Raw genomic sequence first — 18,132 nt, forward strand, 5'->3', positions numbered from 1 at the left:
CCCGCACACGGTGCTTTTACTTTACTCAGAGCCCGGGGTTTTGCCCTGTACGTGTGGTGTAGATGCCCGCATGCAGTCACCTCCCATGCGCGCTCTAATACACATCGAGTTGAAAGACTGAATGGTAGCAGTGTAACTGATGGAAAACTCATTGGGGTTTCCGTAAATCAGTCCTGCCTACAATGCTTCGACTGCAATCTATGTATCAGCGGTGTTATTTAATATTCTAGAGCTAACTGATTGTTGAGAACCTGCAGTGTGATTCTTTTGCAAGAGTAAGAAATCACATGAGCTTATAACTGACTTTGAGTCCCTAGTGCTCAGTGTTAAGCACTAGGGACAGATTTGCACATTAGTACTGAAAACTGGCCTCAATCCTTTCACTAGGGAACTTAAAAAAAAATCTGCACAGGAAAAATTACAGTTTACCACATCCAGTTTGTAAATGAGTGTTGCAGTACGAAAGGGCATATTTCAAATGACTAAGTCACATCGAAGGAGGGACCTATGTTTTTTGTTGTTTTTTTTTTAAGTTTTTGTATTGTACTATTTATGAGTATTCATTTGTTGCTCCAATAAAAGGTATCACAAAATGTGAGATGAAACAGGATATGGGTGATGGCCAAAGATCAGTAAGCAGAGTTGAAAGTTTGTATTTCATTTACATAGAAGCCATTATATAGGTAATGGATGTAAAGAAATGTCACATGAGCATGCTTTCATACATTGTATGTGTGTGTGTATTACCCTGTATGGTGTTGGTACCCTTTCAGAGTCCTAAGCCAAAAAAGGAAGGACTGGAGGTGTGCTTAAGGGTCTGTTAAAAAAAAAAAAAAAAAAAGGCTGACTGGACAGTGGCTTGTGAAAGCTCTCTCCACTATGGCTCTCATGCTGTAAAATGTGAGTTAAAAACTGTGCTGAACTTTACACGTGTGCTAAAAAAAAAAAAAAAAAAAAAAGTTAACTCCTAATACAATAAGCTAATGCACTCTAATGCATCTGGAGTTAAAAAACCACACTAACCTGAAAGTGTGTGCACAAAGACCTGCTTAGCACACAAAATATGATTTATGAGCATAAACACAAGTTAAGTGTACACATCTGTCTACAATGGGGTGTAATAGCTAATGCCTTGTTTAAAATGGGATCTGCATGTAGAAGTACTGATTTGAATATTTTTATTTTTGTAAACTGCCCTGATCTAAAAATATAGGAAGGGACATTATATGAATACCTGTAAATTAATAAATACATAAAGACTCTGTGTTCACTGCTTCACTCACTTTGGTGCACTAAACTCATTAAATTGGAAGTAAAGTACACACAAATGTGTGCACAACCACATGTTTACATGTATGTACAGTGGAGTGCATCTTATTACCAGGGTGGTCTGTGTGACTGCTGGCAGTGCTGTCTTATCCAGGTTGAATGAAGTGACAGATTTAAAAGTGGATATTATTTCTCTCATGCATTGGCTGGAAATACTCTCTGACCTAAACAGCCTTAATGTTCTCCCAGTATGCCTTCCATTCTGCCATTTCATCTGTAAATGTGCATACCAAGAAAAATGCACTTCACTCTAAATGACTCAAAATGCAGATGTGCAACAGTGGAGGAGGGTTTATGGCATTATATTATGCTGCTGTATTTTCCAGGAAGCAAAATCTTTACTAAAAGGTCATTCCTGGGCTGGTCTGATGACTCAGAATGGCAGTTAGAAGGTCTCCAGTTTGAGCCCGGAGTCAGGTCCTCTACTCCCTGGCTTGACTGGAGTTGCTGTGGAGGCAGTTAATGGCCAGAGTCAGGGTTCATGATGCCAGTGTTCCAGAAAGAGCCCTGGTGCATGTCCCCTGGTGGCTGGTGCAGGACCATCGTGCATTGGCTAGACCATGGGCTTTTATCAGCCCATGATGTACAGAAATGCATGTTACTTACTGCAGCATCTATTATTTGTGATGGGGCTATGTACTAATAACAAACATTAACACACATTGCAGGTTGATAAATAGACCTCTAGGAATACCTGGGGAAAATATCTGGCGGGCTATGCCAAAATACATTTCCTAGCATGTAGCAGAAGGACTCAGGACCAATGGTTATAGTGTACTCCTGATAGCAGTTGGAGACGGATCAGATTTCAATCTGACGTCAGCCCCTAGTACATATACCCCTGCAGGAAGTTCAGCTCTTCAGTATTTTCCGTCTCCATAGCAGTTAGGGACTATCTGCACGCTCTCGCAGCATTAGAACCAATTCAACGAAGAAAACACATCCCAATTGATCAGGAACACCAGCGCTATCTACGCTTCAAAATCCTGAACTTTCAGGTAATCTCAGCCGTCCACATCTCTGGGAAAGACAACATCACGGCGGACTACCTCAGCAGGGAAAGTCTAGACCTAGGAGAACGGAAGCTGTCGTCCACAGCGTTCCAATTGATAGTGAACCGGTGGGGGACACCAGACATGGACCTTCTGGCAAACCGGTCCAACGCCCAAGTACCCAGGTACTTCAGCCGCAGGCGGGAACCTCAGTCCCAGGGGATCGATGCCCTGGTACAGACCTGGTCACAGGGGACCCGATTATACACCTTCCCACCGTGGCCCCTATAGGGCGCAATTATTCACAAGATACAGCTATACAGGGGACTAGTTCCTCTGGTAGCCCCGGACTGGCCAAGAAGAACGTGGTACGCAGACATGAGAAGACTACTGGCAGGAAACCCCCTACCATTGCCTCCACACAGAGACCTGCCTCAACAAGGGCTGATCCTCCACGAGGATCCAGGTCAATTCTCTCTTACGGCCTGGCCATTGAGAGGGCTCACCTGAGAGAGAGCAGATACTCGGGGGCAGTAATCGACACCCTACTCCGAGCACGCAAGTTCTCCACATCTTTAACATACATAAGGATTTGGAGAGTTTTTGAAGCCTGGTGCGAAGACCATGACATCAAGCCATGCTCAATCAAAGTTCCCATGATCCTGGAATTCTTACAGAAGGGGCTGTCCCTCAACTCCATCAAGGTACAGGTTGCTGCATTGTCATGCTACGGCCCCAAGAGCGAGGGCGACAGCATAGCTTCTCACCCGGACGTGTCACGCTTCCTGAAAGGAGTCAAACACATCCGCCCACCACTTAAGTGGCCGGTACCTCTGTGGAACCTTAATCTGGTCCTGGATTTCCTAGCAGGATCCTCTTTCAGATCCCTCCGAGGTCTGTCCCTCCGCCTGTTAACTTTAAAGACAGCATTTCTGCTGGCAGTTTGTTCAGCCCGCCGCATTTCAGAACTACAAGCACTGTCCTGCCATGAGCCATTCCTCAGGCTCACCCCGGGATCCATCCAGCTACGCACTGTTCCTTCCCAAAGTGGTATCACACCCATCTTAACCAAACCATCTCGCTACCATCGCTGGATGACTTGAAGAATTCGGAAGGAGCTCATAGTCTACACCACCTCAATATCGGCAGACTCCTATCCAGATATCTGGAAATGTCAGAACCCATACGAAAAACGGACCACCTTTTCGTCCTTCAGAATGGGAAGAGACAAGGGGAAGTGGCCTTGTGGGCAACCATAGCCCGCTGGATCAAGGAAGTCATCAAGGCGGCCTACGTAGAAGCAGGCAAGCCACCGCCTCTTCAGGTCAATTTCGTTTTTCTTAGTGTAGACAGATGGACTCAGCATCCCACCCTTGGCTGCCGTTACGCATGGAATTTCGAATGATTCAAGGGTAAGCCATGTTTTCATTCACCTAGGGCACCCACCCTACCAGGTGTCGACACTTTCTGATTGAGTACACTGGCAGTCTCCAGCTATAGTCAATCAACCAGTTCAAGTTAATCAAGTTATAACGTTTAACCAAGTTATGAAGTTAATAAAGTTAATCAAATTAGTCAGTCACACATATATCCACAATGCTTTTCAAGGAGAATACTGAAGAGCTGCACTTCCTGCAGGGGTATATGTACTGGGGGCTGACTTCAGATTGAAATCTGATCCGTCTCCAACTTCTATCAGGAGCACACTATACCCATTGGTCCTGAGTCCATCTCTCTACACTAAGGAAAACGAAATTATCAGGTAAGTAATTTCTCCATTGGCGCTAAATCCACAAAAAAAACCCTGAGGCTTTATAGGTCTGTAAAAATGACCCCAGACACCTAGATTCCAGGTGACCCTGGAAGGGACAACTTTACCTATTGTCACATGGGTTCCTTTCCAGAGGGAGCAAGGTAGGAGTGCGGAGGAGGCTAGGGGCCTCAGTAAGCAGCGCTTTAAAGATGGAGGTTGTATCAAGGAAAACAGCTCACCATGCAAGGTGCCTGAGGAAGGTCTCCACCTAATGCCATGACCATTCCCTGAGAGTTGAGCCCAAGAGTGCAGGCTGCAGCTGGAACTTGGTGTTTTCAGAGAATACCTGAAAGCCCCGGTGGGACCATCTGACCTTGGCATAACCCATAACTGGATTGGGTCAGGAATCTGGCATAGACCAAGAATACGGCAAGGAGCAGGAATCAGGCATGGATCAGGAATCTAGGACCAGTTGGACAGCCTTTCCTCAGGGAAGGCCTAAAGAAGTCTGTTTTGACCAGAAAGCCTGTCAAGCAAGGTGTTCTTATATACAATTTCCAATCTAGGGGCACACCCACTGCTGGTCCAGTCAGCAGCTGCCAAGGGATTGGATTGCCCATGCTGGGTAGGCTAGGTAATTATTGCCAAAGTGTTAAAAGCTCATCTGATCCAGTGCCTGTGCCCTGAACTCTGAGGGTCATCAGTTCAATACCTGCTATTTCTTGCACCCTTTGGCTATCAAGTTCACTTTTTAGGATTTGTTCTGGACTCCCATCTTACAATAGAAATTCAAGTCCAAGCAGTATCTAAATCAACTTTCTCGTACATTACTGCCATCCCTTTGATGGCCGTGCCTTTACTAGAGTCATTCAGGGTTGTGCAATATCTTTTCTGGACTACTACAACTTACTTTAAACTGGGATTCCAAAAACACTCCCTCATTGCCTTCACTTTATTCAGGACGTTGCAGCTCAAATGCTGTTGAATGCAAAAATTATTTGAATGGATCGCTCCAATCTTAAAATGTCGGCTCTGACTCCCATAATCTACCGAACCAAGTTTAAAGTCCTGGTGTTGGAGTTTAAGGCCATCAGAGGCACCACTTTGCCACAGGTGTTGTCTCAACCCTTATATGCCATCCCTCCTTCTGCACGCTTTACCCCAAGCCCATCTAACTGCCCTGATTTCAAATGAGCTGTACATCTCAAGTCCCTGAGAGAAAACCTCTAGCTCAGTTGCATCCCCATCACTTAACATCAGACTAGCTCCCAACCTGCTAATGTCCAGAAACTACTAAGACATGACTCCTTAAAGCGGCTTTTGGAGTAGGAGCTTGCATTTGGCCTTCTTCTCGAGCCGTGTTCCTCGACACCAGAGTAGTTGATATACTTACTGCTTGGTGTGCAGCAGAAGCTGCCGAGAGAGTTATAACGCTGTACCCCGAGATTCTTTTGAGGAAAGCTTTCAAACTGTGCGCAAAACAGTAAAGTTTGCATATATTTCCCCACCACAGGTCTTGCACCAATTTTCAAAGGGGAAAAATTTCCGCTTTGAAAATTGGATCAGAAAAAGCACACGCGCAGACCTGCACCGGCTATTTGCACGGTTATTTTGTTCAGCGAAAAAATGTCTGGTGCATATGATTCTGGTCATTCATACAACACTAGATTCTGGTCATTCATACATTCTTGCCCTACTCGATATTTCTTCGGCATTTGACACGGTCAATCATAATATCCTTCTAGCCCTCCTCTCTCAAATCGGCATCACTGGCACTGCACTAAACTGGATCCAATCTTTTCTGACAGACAGGACATACAGTGTCAAGTTGGGATCCCAAATATCGAAACCAAGAAATCTGCTACAAGGTGTACCACAAGGCTCCTCGCTATCATCAACACTGTTTAACATTTACTTAGCACCTCTCTGTCGACTCCTAGCAAAACTAAAACTCCAACACTTCATATATGCCGATGACGTACAGATTCTTATCCCTATTAATGATTCCCTCACTAATGCTCTGAAAACCTGGGAATCAGCCCTGGCTGAAATAAAAAAGCTTCTCACAGAAAACTTCTTAGCTATAAACACTACCAAAACTGAACTCATCATCATCATGCCACACAATAATATCCCCTCCAACACATCCCACCACTCTATCTCAGTGCTTCCCCTTCTACAGCAAGTCCGCAGTCTTGGCGTCATTATTGACAACCATTTCACTTTAAAGAAATTCATCTCTGCTACAATAAAAAATGGATTTTTCAAACTTCACACACTAAAAAGAATTAAACCACTTCTACATCCACAAGATTTCCGAACGGTATTGCAAGCTACCATACTACCAAAAATTGACTACTGTAACGCAATACTCTTGGGTCTCCCTAAAAGCTCAATTCAACCTTTACAAATGTTACAGAATGCAGCAGCTCGATTAATCACCAATACCCATCTCCATGATCACATAACACCTGCTCTCATGTTCTTGCATTGGCTCCCAGTAGCTTCTAGAATTACCTTTAAAGTTCTCTCCCTCATACATAAGTCGATCTATAACCAAGAGATGCAATGGTTCTCGGAGCAGTTTGTGTTCCATACTTCCAAGAGACCCATAAGACATATCCATCAAGCTAAATTGGCAGCCCCCCCAACAAAAAACATCAAACACGTGACCACAAGAGACCGTTCTATCTCCATAGCGGGAATCAACTTATGGAACAAGATGCCCACTGACCTACGTCTGGAACCCTGCCATAAGAAATTCAAACAAGGACTCAAAACGTGGTTATTTGAACTAGCATTCACTCAATGATATCCATTTATCTGAAATGCCATTCCATTTTCTACCCTTACTCCCTGGCTCCGTTTCCCACCTTAACCTCATTCCCTCCTCAATCTCCTTCTTCACCTTACTTGCCCACCCTTACCCATCTCGATATAAATTAGCTTTAAATAACAGAAATGTCTTCGGTGCAATATAGAAATTGTATCTACTCTCAGAACTGGTATTGTTTTAGATACTATTCAGTTTTTGTGTTGGTTTGTTAAGGTTTAATAGTTACATCAATGGTTTAATGGTATGTTATACTTTATTGGATGGTCCACAGTCTGTTCAGCCTGTTTTCCGTCAAAACTGTTATATGGATGTTAGTTTATTTAATACCTATTAAGAATGTCAATGTAAAGCCTGTTGCTAAGTTATTGTTTAATGTAAACCGCGGTGATGTATTTCCTTACGTTCTGCGGTATATAAAAACCCTTAAATAAAATAAATATAAATAAATATGTAAACGTTCGTTAGGGCTAACCCCCACACAGACTGCCCTTCCAGAAACACCTCCGCTCTCTGCACGACCTGGCACCATGTATGTAATTTTACATGCAGGCAATTTTCAAAGACCCTCATATCTGCGTGTCAAACAGCTTTGAAAATTCTCCTTCCCTTATTCCTCAAAGCTTATCTAGAAAAGTACTGTGCACCTGACCATATATGTAATAAAGACTTGAGATACTACGAAACTGTTCTCAGCCTCTCATCGTTAATGCTGATCCATCCATTTTCCTTTCCTCTTGGGCCTTATTTAGTTACTGCCCTGACATATTATCTAATTTATACATGCTGTTTGTTTACTAGGAAAAGCGTGTAAGAAGTAAATAATAGGCTGGTGATGAGGTGTGTTGTGGGTGGGGATATAAAACAGGGGAAAAGTCCCAGGTTGTTTATGAATGAAGTTCCATGGTTCCAGATCCCGGCCCTGGTTCTGACTGAGCAGGAGGAAAGTGCCTGGTCAAGGAAAAAAAAAAAGGAATTCCTGGCTGTCATCAAGCACTGAATAATAGAGAAAATAACCTTCATGAAAAGTGATGTTTTCTATTCTCAAGTGTTTTTTTTTTTTAATATATATTTGGAGTCCGCTCCTCTAGCCAGTCATTTGGAAGGATTATTGCAAGCTGGAGGTGGTGCTTTTGGCAAGAAGCGCAGAGAGTTTTAAGGTAGTTGATAATGTCAGAAAAAGACCAGCTGGTCCATCCAGTCTGCCAGTTCCTGTCCACACTGCTAAGGATACATCCCAGCTGCCAGCCCCAAAGCGCGACCACAAGTAAGATATCCCTTCTTATCCAGGGAAGTTTTTCTGGTCTTCCTCATTTGTCCTCTACCATCTCGGGCAGTTATGCATACAAGAATTCCGCAGGTAGTATACACCCAGCACCCCCTCCTTTCCCACATCTAATCTCAAAGCTATGCAATAATCTAAATAGCTGTCTGTAGTAGCATGGTCGTTGCCTGAAGATCCAGCCTCCTAGCTCCCCTGCATAGCCTGCCTGACAGACCCAGATGCAGGTTGTCTGCTGTTCTGCTAGATGTAATGTTTCTTACTACCCACTTGCTATTCATTCTGGTAGCCCCAAAACACTTAAATTATTCAAGTAGGGCACTTTAACACTGTAAATACTGGTAGGTTGTGCTTCTGCTATCTCTTCATCTTTTTTTTTCAACTAAAGATCCTCTTTGCAGATCCCAGGCTTTCTTAAAGTCAGTTTGTGTTTTAATCTCCACCACCCACTCTAGGAGACACCACCCTTTCCTCATAAAAGGATTAGGTTGTCTGGTCTTGCAGTCTGGTAGATGCTGTGTCATTGACTGGGCATTGCTGTGTTTGTTTTGAGCTAATCACAGTAATCCAGATTATCTGCCCCTCTCATTCCTGCCACTGCTAATTCAACAGTATCACTCTTCTCTCTTTGTCCACTCTGGGAGGCCAAAGCACTAAGATGCGTTCAGCAGAGCACACAGTTATACCTGCGGTTCTGTGCACTTTTTTTTTTATCAGCAAATGTTACTCCCTGTGCAGCAGGAGTTTTGTGCACAAAGGGGCCGATGCAGTATTTTTGCGCAGAAGGTGGGCGCTGAACAGTCAGCGCCCGCTTTCCTAACGCGCCCCCTGGGGTCGCGTTAGCAAGGAGAGCCCGAGTGCGTTGGCCGTCCGCCGGTTAGGAAAACCGACGCACAGCCAGGGGTTCAGGAAACCGATGCTTGTCAATTGAGTGTCCGTTTCCTGCACCCGATTGCCGGTGATTTTTTTTTTTTTTTACATTTTTTTTTTGTTAAATTACTTTAGATTTTCCTCCTACTCACAATGATATTAAGTACTCGCAATGATATTAAGTACAGAAAAGCAGTTTCTGCTTTTCTGTACTGCCTCCTACTTAATGGGGTAGATTTTCAAACCGCGCGATTTGGCGTACGTTTGCTGGCGCATCAGGCACCAGCAAAAGTACGCGGGATTTTAGTAGATACGCGCGTAGCCGCTAAAATCCTGGATCGGCGCGCGCAAGGCTATCAATTCCGTATAGCCGGCGCGCGCCGAGCCGCGCAGCCTACCCCCGTTCCCTCCGAGGCCGCTCCGAAATCGGAGCGGCCTCGGAGGGAACTTTCTTTTGACCTCCCCTCACCTTCCCCTCCCTTCCCCTACCTAACCCACCCCCCCCCCCGGCCCTGTCTAAACCCCCCCCTTTCCTTTGTTGGGGGATTTACGCCTCCCGGAGGGAGACGTAAATCCCCGCGCGTCAGCGGGCCGCTAGCGCGCCGGGACGCAACCTGGGGGCGGGTCCGGAGGGTGCGGCCACGCCCCCGGGCCCGCCCCCGGAACGCTCCCGACACGCCCCGAAAATGCTGCGCGGTTCGGGCCCGCCCCCGACACGCCCCCTCAGAAAACCCCGGGACTTACGCGAGTCCTGGGGCTCTGCGCGCGCCGGTAGGCCTATGTAAAATAGGCTCACCGGCGAGCAGGGCTCTTAAAATCCGCCCCAGTATCATTAAGTTTTCTGTACTGGTTTAAGGAGTGCTCAGCTATTAACGCCTGCTCCAGGCAGGTGTTAATTTCTGATCACTAAATGCGCATGTGATGAGCGCTATTAAATTCACTCTGCCATCATCCTCTACAACTCGCGTCCAACTGCGGATTAACAGTGCACTTGGCTGAGCGCACTGTATTGCATCAGCTCCAAAATGTGTGTAAAACACTGCGTCCTGCTTAGCGCCCTTGCATGGAAATCCTGTGCTAATAAAGGCTTTAGCAATTACCCACAATACAAAGGGGTGCCCTGGCTTAACACAGGTGTTCTTAGTGCTGGAAAGTTTACTCCTGGTCTGAGGTGGAGTACAACTTCTTGTGCTCCTGTTCATGTAGGGCAGAATCTGAAGTTCCAACACCGGGACCTGTAATCGGGATTTATGCACAGAAATCATAGTTTGCATACAAAAAAAACATGGCTTCTATGGATAAATATGCTTTCAGTGCACAAAAAAAAAGCTTTGTGTGCATTAATCACATTTTATGCGCACAGATCATGTTTTGTGCCCATAAAAGTTGTTCATGGGCACAAAACATGAGTTTTGTGCGCATAAATCATGTTTGAGAGACTCTCCCGAGTTTAAAATGTGCATTCATCCTGTGCTGAGCGCACATTTTAACTCTGGTTTGTGTGCACATTTTCTGCCCGCACACTCTTAACTCCTGAGGCATTAGCTCACCATTAGCTTACCACATTGGGAGTTAACTTCTTTTTTTTCTTTTTTTTTTCCACCTGTGCATTAAACCATGTGCTGAATTTCAGCGCATTATTGCATAGGCCCCCGGGTTTCTTCAGTTGCTGCTCACTGTGAGTTGCTTGGGATTTGTGTATGGTGTATGATTTGTTGGATAAATGTGTCCTGCAAATGTCCTAATTATTCTAAGAAGAATAGTTTTGTTGTGTGTGCCTTCAGTTCTACAGCCATGTCACAATGAAGACACAGTCATTGCTGTGGGACTCGCCCTTTCCATGTTCTAATCAGTGACACGCGCTCCAGGGACCCTTGTAACCCTTAATGCTCTTTTTTTCATTTTATTACAAGAACATTGTGCATTTCTGTAAAATGATTATTATCAGCTCAGTTAAAATCTATCCTTCTCCTATTTTCTTCTGTGGATGCTGTTATCCGATCAATAAATGTCCATAACCTGTTTGAACCTGTATTTTGGAAAATGTAGCAAATCTGAACATTTACATACAGTAGTACCCAAAATGAGAACTTACATTGATTACTTTGTCACACAGCCCTTGAAGGAATGTGGGGCAATGTTATGTGGTATAGTAAATTATATAGTAAAAGATGGATGATAAGACTTGTATTTATGCTTCAGTATAGCTGTGAATTTAGTTGCATAAAAGAGATAATTAAACGAGGGCACACTTCTAACAGTTAACATTAATTACAGAGTGTCTACACATGACTTAACTAAGGCCAGAGATGGATTTAGCATAACTACTGCCTGACAGCTAATCAAGAATGAGCAAAATACAACAAACTACACCTGAAGCCAAGCAAAACTGAGATTCTTGGGTTCAAAATACGAACAGGCAGGTCCCCAACATTACAATCCCATTCAGGAACTGTGACCTTTCCTTTAAACTGCAGGTCAGGAGCCTGGGGATCCCTTCGGACTCAATGTGTCTCCAGATGCAGAGGGCATTTAAAGCTGCCTCTTCCTCCTGCATGAACTGAATAAACTCCACACTTTCGTGGAAAGGATAAGTCTGATCATCATGGTCCATGCCATGATAACCTCACGATATTAAGTTGGAGGAACGAAAGATTAAAAAAAAAAAAAAAATGTTTTAAAAAGTGCCGGCGGTCAGGTTCGGGAAACGGACGCTCAGTTAACCAGCGTCCGTTTCCCGAACCCGTGGCTGTGCGGACGGCTGACTTTTCCCGGGTGCCTGCTGCCAAGGAAGCGCTAGGGGCGCGCAATCGACCCTAGTGCCTCTTTGACAGTGTGACCCCCCTAATTTTAATATTGCATGGCGTCCCCCAGGAGAGAGATGCTTTCAGTGCATTGTTCTTGCATCAGTGTATATGGAAAAAATGCTTTCTACATCTGGCCTTAAGTGAGGAGAAGAACAGTGAGAGAATCAGGAGGCTTGGTTCAGAGTGGGCATGAAATGCATACAGGAAATCAGTCTTTGCTTTTCTCTTTTTTTTTTTTTTTCCCTTCTAGCACGTCAGATGTGGTCATTGTCGGCGGTGGGATTGTGGGGCTGGCATCTGCCCGTGAGCTCATTCTCCGCCACCCGTCCCTCACATTTAGTCTCCTGGAGAAGGAGAAGGCGTTAGGTGCGGTAACAGGGGTGCTCTGGTTGTCCCATGGGGGTTTGGAAAGGTGGCCGAACTTGCTCTCGCTTTCGCTCTCTTTTTCGCTGAGTGTCTCTTGGTATTGCCCAGTGGCCCCGCATGAGAAAGCTCTGAACAACGTGCGGTCACGGTGCAAGGCCGGCAGATTTTGTCTGGAATTGGAAGCGTCGGGAACAGTCCTGAGGATCTGTGCGCTTTTGGGTTCTGGTCGCAGCGCTTTCTTGCCCCTTGCCTGTGGGCTAATGCCCTGGGTGAGAAGGAAGCACAGTGCACTGCATCATTGAGGCAGACTGACCAGGCGGCCAGGGACTGAAACAGAAAGACCATGCTTTATTCTGAGAACAATACAAATTGGGGAGGAACCTTAAAAACTCTTTGGGCGTGGTGTGCTAAAGGTTTTGTTTTTTTTACCCATTTTGGGTCTGATTCACTAAGGCTTTTTCCTGTTCTATGTTTGAGGGAAAAGGCCTTAATAAATCGAGCCTCTGTCTCTATGGGAAAAGTGCTCAGTGCATTGGGTCCTTTGCACTTCCAGCTGAGGCCGAACTTAGGCAGCTGTGGGTGGTTTTTTTTATGCATGAAGTCTGCGTGACTTATTTATTATTTATCTTTTTATTTAGCCAGCCACCAGAGCGGACACAACAGTGGTGTGATTCACAGTGGGATATATTATACACCCGAGTCTCTTAAGGCAAGGCTGTGTGTGCGAGGCGCTGCTCTGTGCTACGAGTACTGTGACAAAAAGGCCATTCCTTACAAGCAGTGTGGCAAGGTAAGAGCTCGGAGTGGGACATTAACCTAAGGTGCCAGGAAGGACACAGTGATCCACTGGGGGAAGTTCATTCCCTGCCATTTACCATCACCAACACAAACGGAAATCTATTTTATAAATAACGCAATGCCTAGCAAAAATCAGACAAGAAACTTTTCAGCTTCTTAGGGTCTGTCTTGCATGTGGTGAGCTACTTCTTATGTTTGTGATCATTTTAAATGAGACATACCTTCAAAATGCCTTATTTCCCTGAATCCAATCCCCAGTAGAGCCAATGTGATTGCTTGGAAAGTTGGACGCATTTCTGGTCTTTGGATGATATAAGTGCAGAGCTGCTAGTTTTCTGACTCTGTGCAGTGCCATTTTCTCCCATGTGGCAGCACAGGGCCTGGAGATCCCTTTCAGGATGTCTTGGATTCGGATCTGCAGCCCGCTTTTTGTGCACTTATTTATGTAAGGGCAGGAAACGTCTAGGCCTTTCCAAGCACTCAGCTCAGGTCAGGTCTAATGGGACGTGCGGGACCCGTCAGAGGGGGTCTGAGATTCATGCAACACACGGACTGAAGACAGACACTTTCATCTGCCATGTGTACAGTTCCTGGTCACTACTTAGTCTCTTTTGAATGCAGTCCTTGTCAGTGTTTGGTTTGATCATCGCTGGGCTGGCAGCACCGGTCTTCAGTCAGTCAATTTATTCCATTCATAAACAGGATCATTCAGAAAGACCCAATGCTGTTTACAGACACTAATGTTCAACACACAAATACAATACTAAAAACATTACTTCCCTGTACGTACCTGGATCAGTCCAGACCGTGAGATCAGTCCAGTCCGTGGGTTATGTCCCCAATCCAGCAGATGGAGTCAGCCCAAAACTTCGAGGGGGCGTCACCATAAGTACTACTACCCCCTCTGCAGGAGTTCAGTATCTTCTGACTCCAGCAGATGCGAGTAGGGGAATCTGGGCTTGCTCCCGATTTCCTGTAACCTATTCTGTTTTTTCCCTTAGTTGGAATTTTTCTTCTCTGTCTTGTCTTGGATCAAGTTGTGCTTTATTTAAAAAAAAAAAGAAAAAAGCTAACTAATTGATTAATTGGGGAGGCGGGGCTCCTTCCTTGCGCTGGCTCTCTGTCTCCTTTGTTTCCTCAGCACGGCCTGTGTTCTTGCCGGGGTAAGTTGTTTTTCTCGGTTCAAGATCCTGGATCAGCATTTCCAGTTTGTGGCTCTTCCGTTCGGATTGGCAACGGCCCCACGCACCTTTACCAAGATCATGATAGTGGTGGCGGCTGCCCTCCGGAAGGAGGGGATTCTAGTTCATCCTTATCTGGACGATTGGCTCATCCGAGCGAAGTCCTTTCGACATGGACAGGCGGCGGTGGCCAGGGTGATAGAGTTTCTGCAGTCCCTAGGATGGGTGGTGAACTTCTCCAAGAGTTCCCTCGTGCCCTCGCAGCGCTTGGATTTCTTGGGGGCGACCTTCGACACCCGACTGGGAGCGGTTTTCCTACGGCAGGACAAGGCGCACGCCCTACGGGAACATATACAGCGATTCTCTGCATTACCAGCTCCCACCTCCTGGGACTATCTTCAGCTCCTGGGGGTGATGGGCTCCACCATCGACATGGTTCCTTGGGCTTTTGCGCACCTCCGTCCTCTACAAAGAGCTCTCCTGTCCCGTTGGAAACCGCTCTCGCAGGACTACCAGGTGATTCTTCCGCTGCCCCAGTTCGCCAGGAACAGCCTGAACTGGTGGATGGTACCGGGGAATCTGGCTCGCGGCGTGTCCCTCGACCTACCAAATTGGGTGGTGGTGACCACCGACGCCAGTCTCGTCGGCTGGGGAGCCGTCTGCGACCGAAGCGCCACGCAGGGGACGTGGTCCGCGGAGGAATCGAAGTGGTCCATCAATCGCCTGGAGACCAGAGCGGTCAGATTGGCGCTCCTCCATTTCCTGCCACTCCTTCGGAATCAGGAAGTCAGAATCTTATCGGACAACGCGACCACGATGGCTTACATCAACCGTCAGGGCGGCACTCGCAGTCCGCAGGTCGCGCTAGAGGCAGCGATGCTGATGCAGTGGGCGGAACGGAATCTGCGCCGCCTCGCGGCCTCACACATCGCGGGCGTGGACAACGTCCAGGCCGACTTCCTCAGTCGTTAGCTCCTGGACCCCGGAGAGTGGTCGCTCTCCGACACGGCCATGCAACTACTCGTCCGGCGGTGGGGCTCCCCCCACCTGGATCTCATGGCGTCCGCACAGAACACCAAGGCGCCTCGCTTCTTCAGTCGCCGGAGAGAAAGGGGAGCGGAGGGCGTAGATGCTCTCGCGCTCCCGTGGCCGGCCGATCTGCTCCTATATGCGTTCCCACCGTGGCCGCTGGTGGGAAGAGTACTCCGACGAATAGAAGTTCATCAGGGGACGGTGATCTTCGTCGCACCAGAGTGGCCAAGACGACCTTGGTTTGCGGATCTCCTCCACCTGGTAATCGATGGACCCATCCGGCTGGGACATCTTCCCCGCCTCCTACACCAGGGACCGGTATTTTTCGACCAGGCAGAACTCTTCTGTCTTGCGGCCTGGCTTTTGAGAGGCGCCGCCTCCGCCGACGAGGGTACCCAGAGGCGGTAGTGTCAACTCTGCTGCGGTCTCGGAAGACTTCGACGTCGGTGGCCTACGTGCGGGTCTGGAAGGTGTTCGAACTGTGGTGTACCGACCGGAACACAAGACCCACGGAGGCGTCTGTCCCGCAGATCCTCCAGTTCCTACAGGCGGGAGTGGAAAAGGGGCTCGCTTACAACTCCCTTAGGGTTCAAGTGGCCGCCCTTGGCTCCCTCCTGCGGGGAGGGGGATCTTTGTTACACCATCCGGACATCCTCCGTTTTCTCAAGGGCGTCAAGCACTTGCGGCCTCCATTGCGGGATCCTTGTCCCTCTTGGAGCCTCAATTTGGTCCTACGTTCCATGTCCGGACCTCCGTTCGAACCACTGAGGAGTGCGACGATCAAGGACCTCACTCTCAAGACGGTGTTCCTGGTGGCCATATGTTCCGCTCGGCGTATTTCGGAACTGCAGGCTCTGTCCTGTCGAGAGCCTTATCTACGGTTCACCGATTCGGGCGTTTCACTTCGGACTGTGCCCTCCTTCCTCCCGAAGGTGGTGTCCGCCTTCCATGTGAATCAGACGGTGGAATTGCCCTCCTTCTCCTCGTCTGAGCCACGGACTCTTCGTCTCCTCGACGTCAAGCGCACTCTGCGGATCTACCTGGAGGCCACGAATGACTTTCGGACTTCTGACCATCTCTTCGTCCTTTGGTCTGGTCCCCGGAAGGGATCCCAGGCCTCGAAGACTACGATTGCCCGATGGCTGAAGGCCGGCATTGCCGCCTCCTACATCGGGACGGGGCGGACTCCTCCACCCGGTATTGTGGCGCATTCTACACGCTCTCAGGCGGCCTCCTGGGCGGAGAGCCGATCGGTGTCTTCGCAGGAAATCTGTAGAGCGGCCACCTGGAAATCGTTACACACGTTCTCGAGACACAACAGACTACACCTCGCCTCGTCTGTCCATGGACACTTTGGCGAACAGGTTCTACGAGCAGGCCTCGCAGAATCCCACCCGGGTTAGGGAAGCTTGGGTACATCCCACGGTCTGGACTGATCCAGGTACGTACAGGGAAAAGAAAATTATTACTTACCTGCTAATTTTCGTTCCTGTAGTACCATGGATCAGTCCAGACGCCCACCGCTTTTGGGTTCTACTCCTGCTCGGCTGTCTTGGGTCTGACTTGACTCAGCTGTTATACAGTAGTGTCTTCTTGTCTTCTCTTACTATCTTCTCTCACGTGTTCCCCGTTTCACTATTTGTGATTGTTCTTTCCTTGGGGATCGACACGAGTTGTGACCTCCCATCCGTTGGTGGGATGGTACAGTTTCTCTGTTTTAAATTCAGCGGCTCATTATTGCCGTCTTGTTTTAACTTGATCCAATTCAGGGGGTTTCTGATTACTCGGGCTTTGATATTCTCGATACTGAACTCCTGCAGAGGGGGTAGTAGTACTTATGGTGACGCCCCCTCGAAGTTTTGGCTGACTCCATCTGCTGGATTGGGGACATAACCCACGGTCTGGACTGATCTCACGGTCTGGACTGATCCATGGTACTACAGGAACGAAAATTAGCAGGTAAGTAATAATTTTCTTATATTACAAATAGGAACAAAAATAAGCAACACTAAAATTAAGCCATAAGCAGTCTAAGCATAATATTCCCTTTACCATAATCAGATACTTAACATTCCCATCAACCTCAGTAGCCCTTTGTAGAAAATGCATTGCCCAGTCTTCCCACCTGATGCAGCATCTTCTTCCCACAGTGGTGGAATATATGTGTCCCATGCTACTGCGCTCAGGAAAACCTATACACAGGGCAAGGAACAGGAGTCCAACTTTTGATGCCTTTAATCATTATTCTTGTTTTGGGACTGTATGCAGGCTTCAAACTGGAGATTCTGCCATTCCTGAGGGTCATTTTCAAATTGCTTTCCTGCATAAAACGAGCTTTTGAAAAGTGGCCAGCCTCTGCGAAACAACGTGCATGGTTTTGCCCGCAGATAAAAGGGCATTTTGGGAGGTGGGGGAGAGTAAATGCAGAGGATTTGCTTTCCCCATCTCTGTGCGTATCTTTCCCCATTGGACCCAACCCACACAAAGAGCAGGCGCAAAGCCCGTAGGTTCTTATGGACTCATGAACCTCGCTGATTGAATTTTCAGAGGGGAAACTCCTTGGGGGTTTCCCTTTGTAAACGATGACCTGCGTGTCCCCACACATTTTTTCTCATTGCTGAGAGGATGGCAGGCACTGGCCATTTTCCTTTCCCGTGCCTTGTATTGCTTCTCAGTTGCATTTCTTGTAGCTGCCGTTCCTGCTGCTTGTGGCTCACTCCTGGACTGTGTTTGTCTTTGCGAAGCTCATTGTTGCGGTCGAACGAGAAGAGATCCCCCGGCTCCAGGCTCTGTTCGAGAGAGGGTTGCAGAATAACGTCAGAGGCCTGAAACTGATCAGTGCAAAGGAAATCCGAGACAGAGAGCCATACTGCAGGGTAGGTGCCTCAT

The 18,132-nt window shown here is 47.3% G+C and overlaps 1 protein-coding gene across 2 annotated transcripts in view; it reads left to right on the forward strand.

Moving 5' to 3' along the window:
* L2HGDH (L-2-hydroxyglutarate dehydrogenase) overlaps nucleotides 1-18,132 on the forward strand; it is a 42,400-nt gene that overhangs the window by 162 nt on the left and 24,106 nt on the right. The window contains exons 2-4 of one of the 2 annotated variants that reach the window (XM_029598360.1): nucleotides 12,117-12,232; nucleotides 12,871-13,022; nucleotides 17,988-18,119. In XM_029598360.1, the coding sequence (XP_029454220.1) occupies nucleotides 12,117-12,232; nucleotides 12,871-13,022; nucleotides 17,988-18,119 (400 nt within the window). The remainder of the gene's footprint in view (nucleotides 1-12,116; nucleotides 12,233-12,870; nucleotides 13,023-17,987; nucleotides 18,120-18,132) is intronic. The other variant, XM_029598361.1, reaches the window with a different exon arrangement.

Source organism: Rhinatrema bivittatum, chromosome 4, assembly GCF_901001135.1.
Source record: "Rhinatrema bivittatum chromosome 4, aRhiBiv1.1, whole genome shotgun sequence".
Taxonomy (NCBI): Eukaryota; Metazoa; Chordata; class Amphibia; order Gymnophiona; family Rhinatrematidae; genus Rhinatrema; species Rhinatrema bivittatum.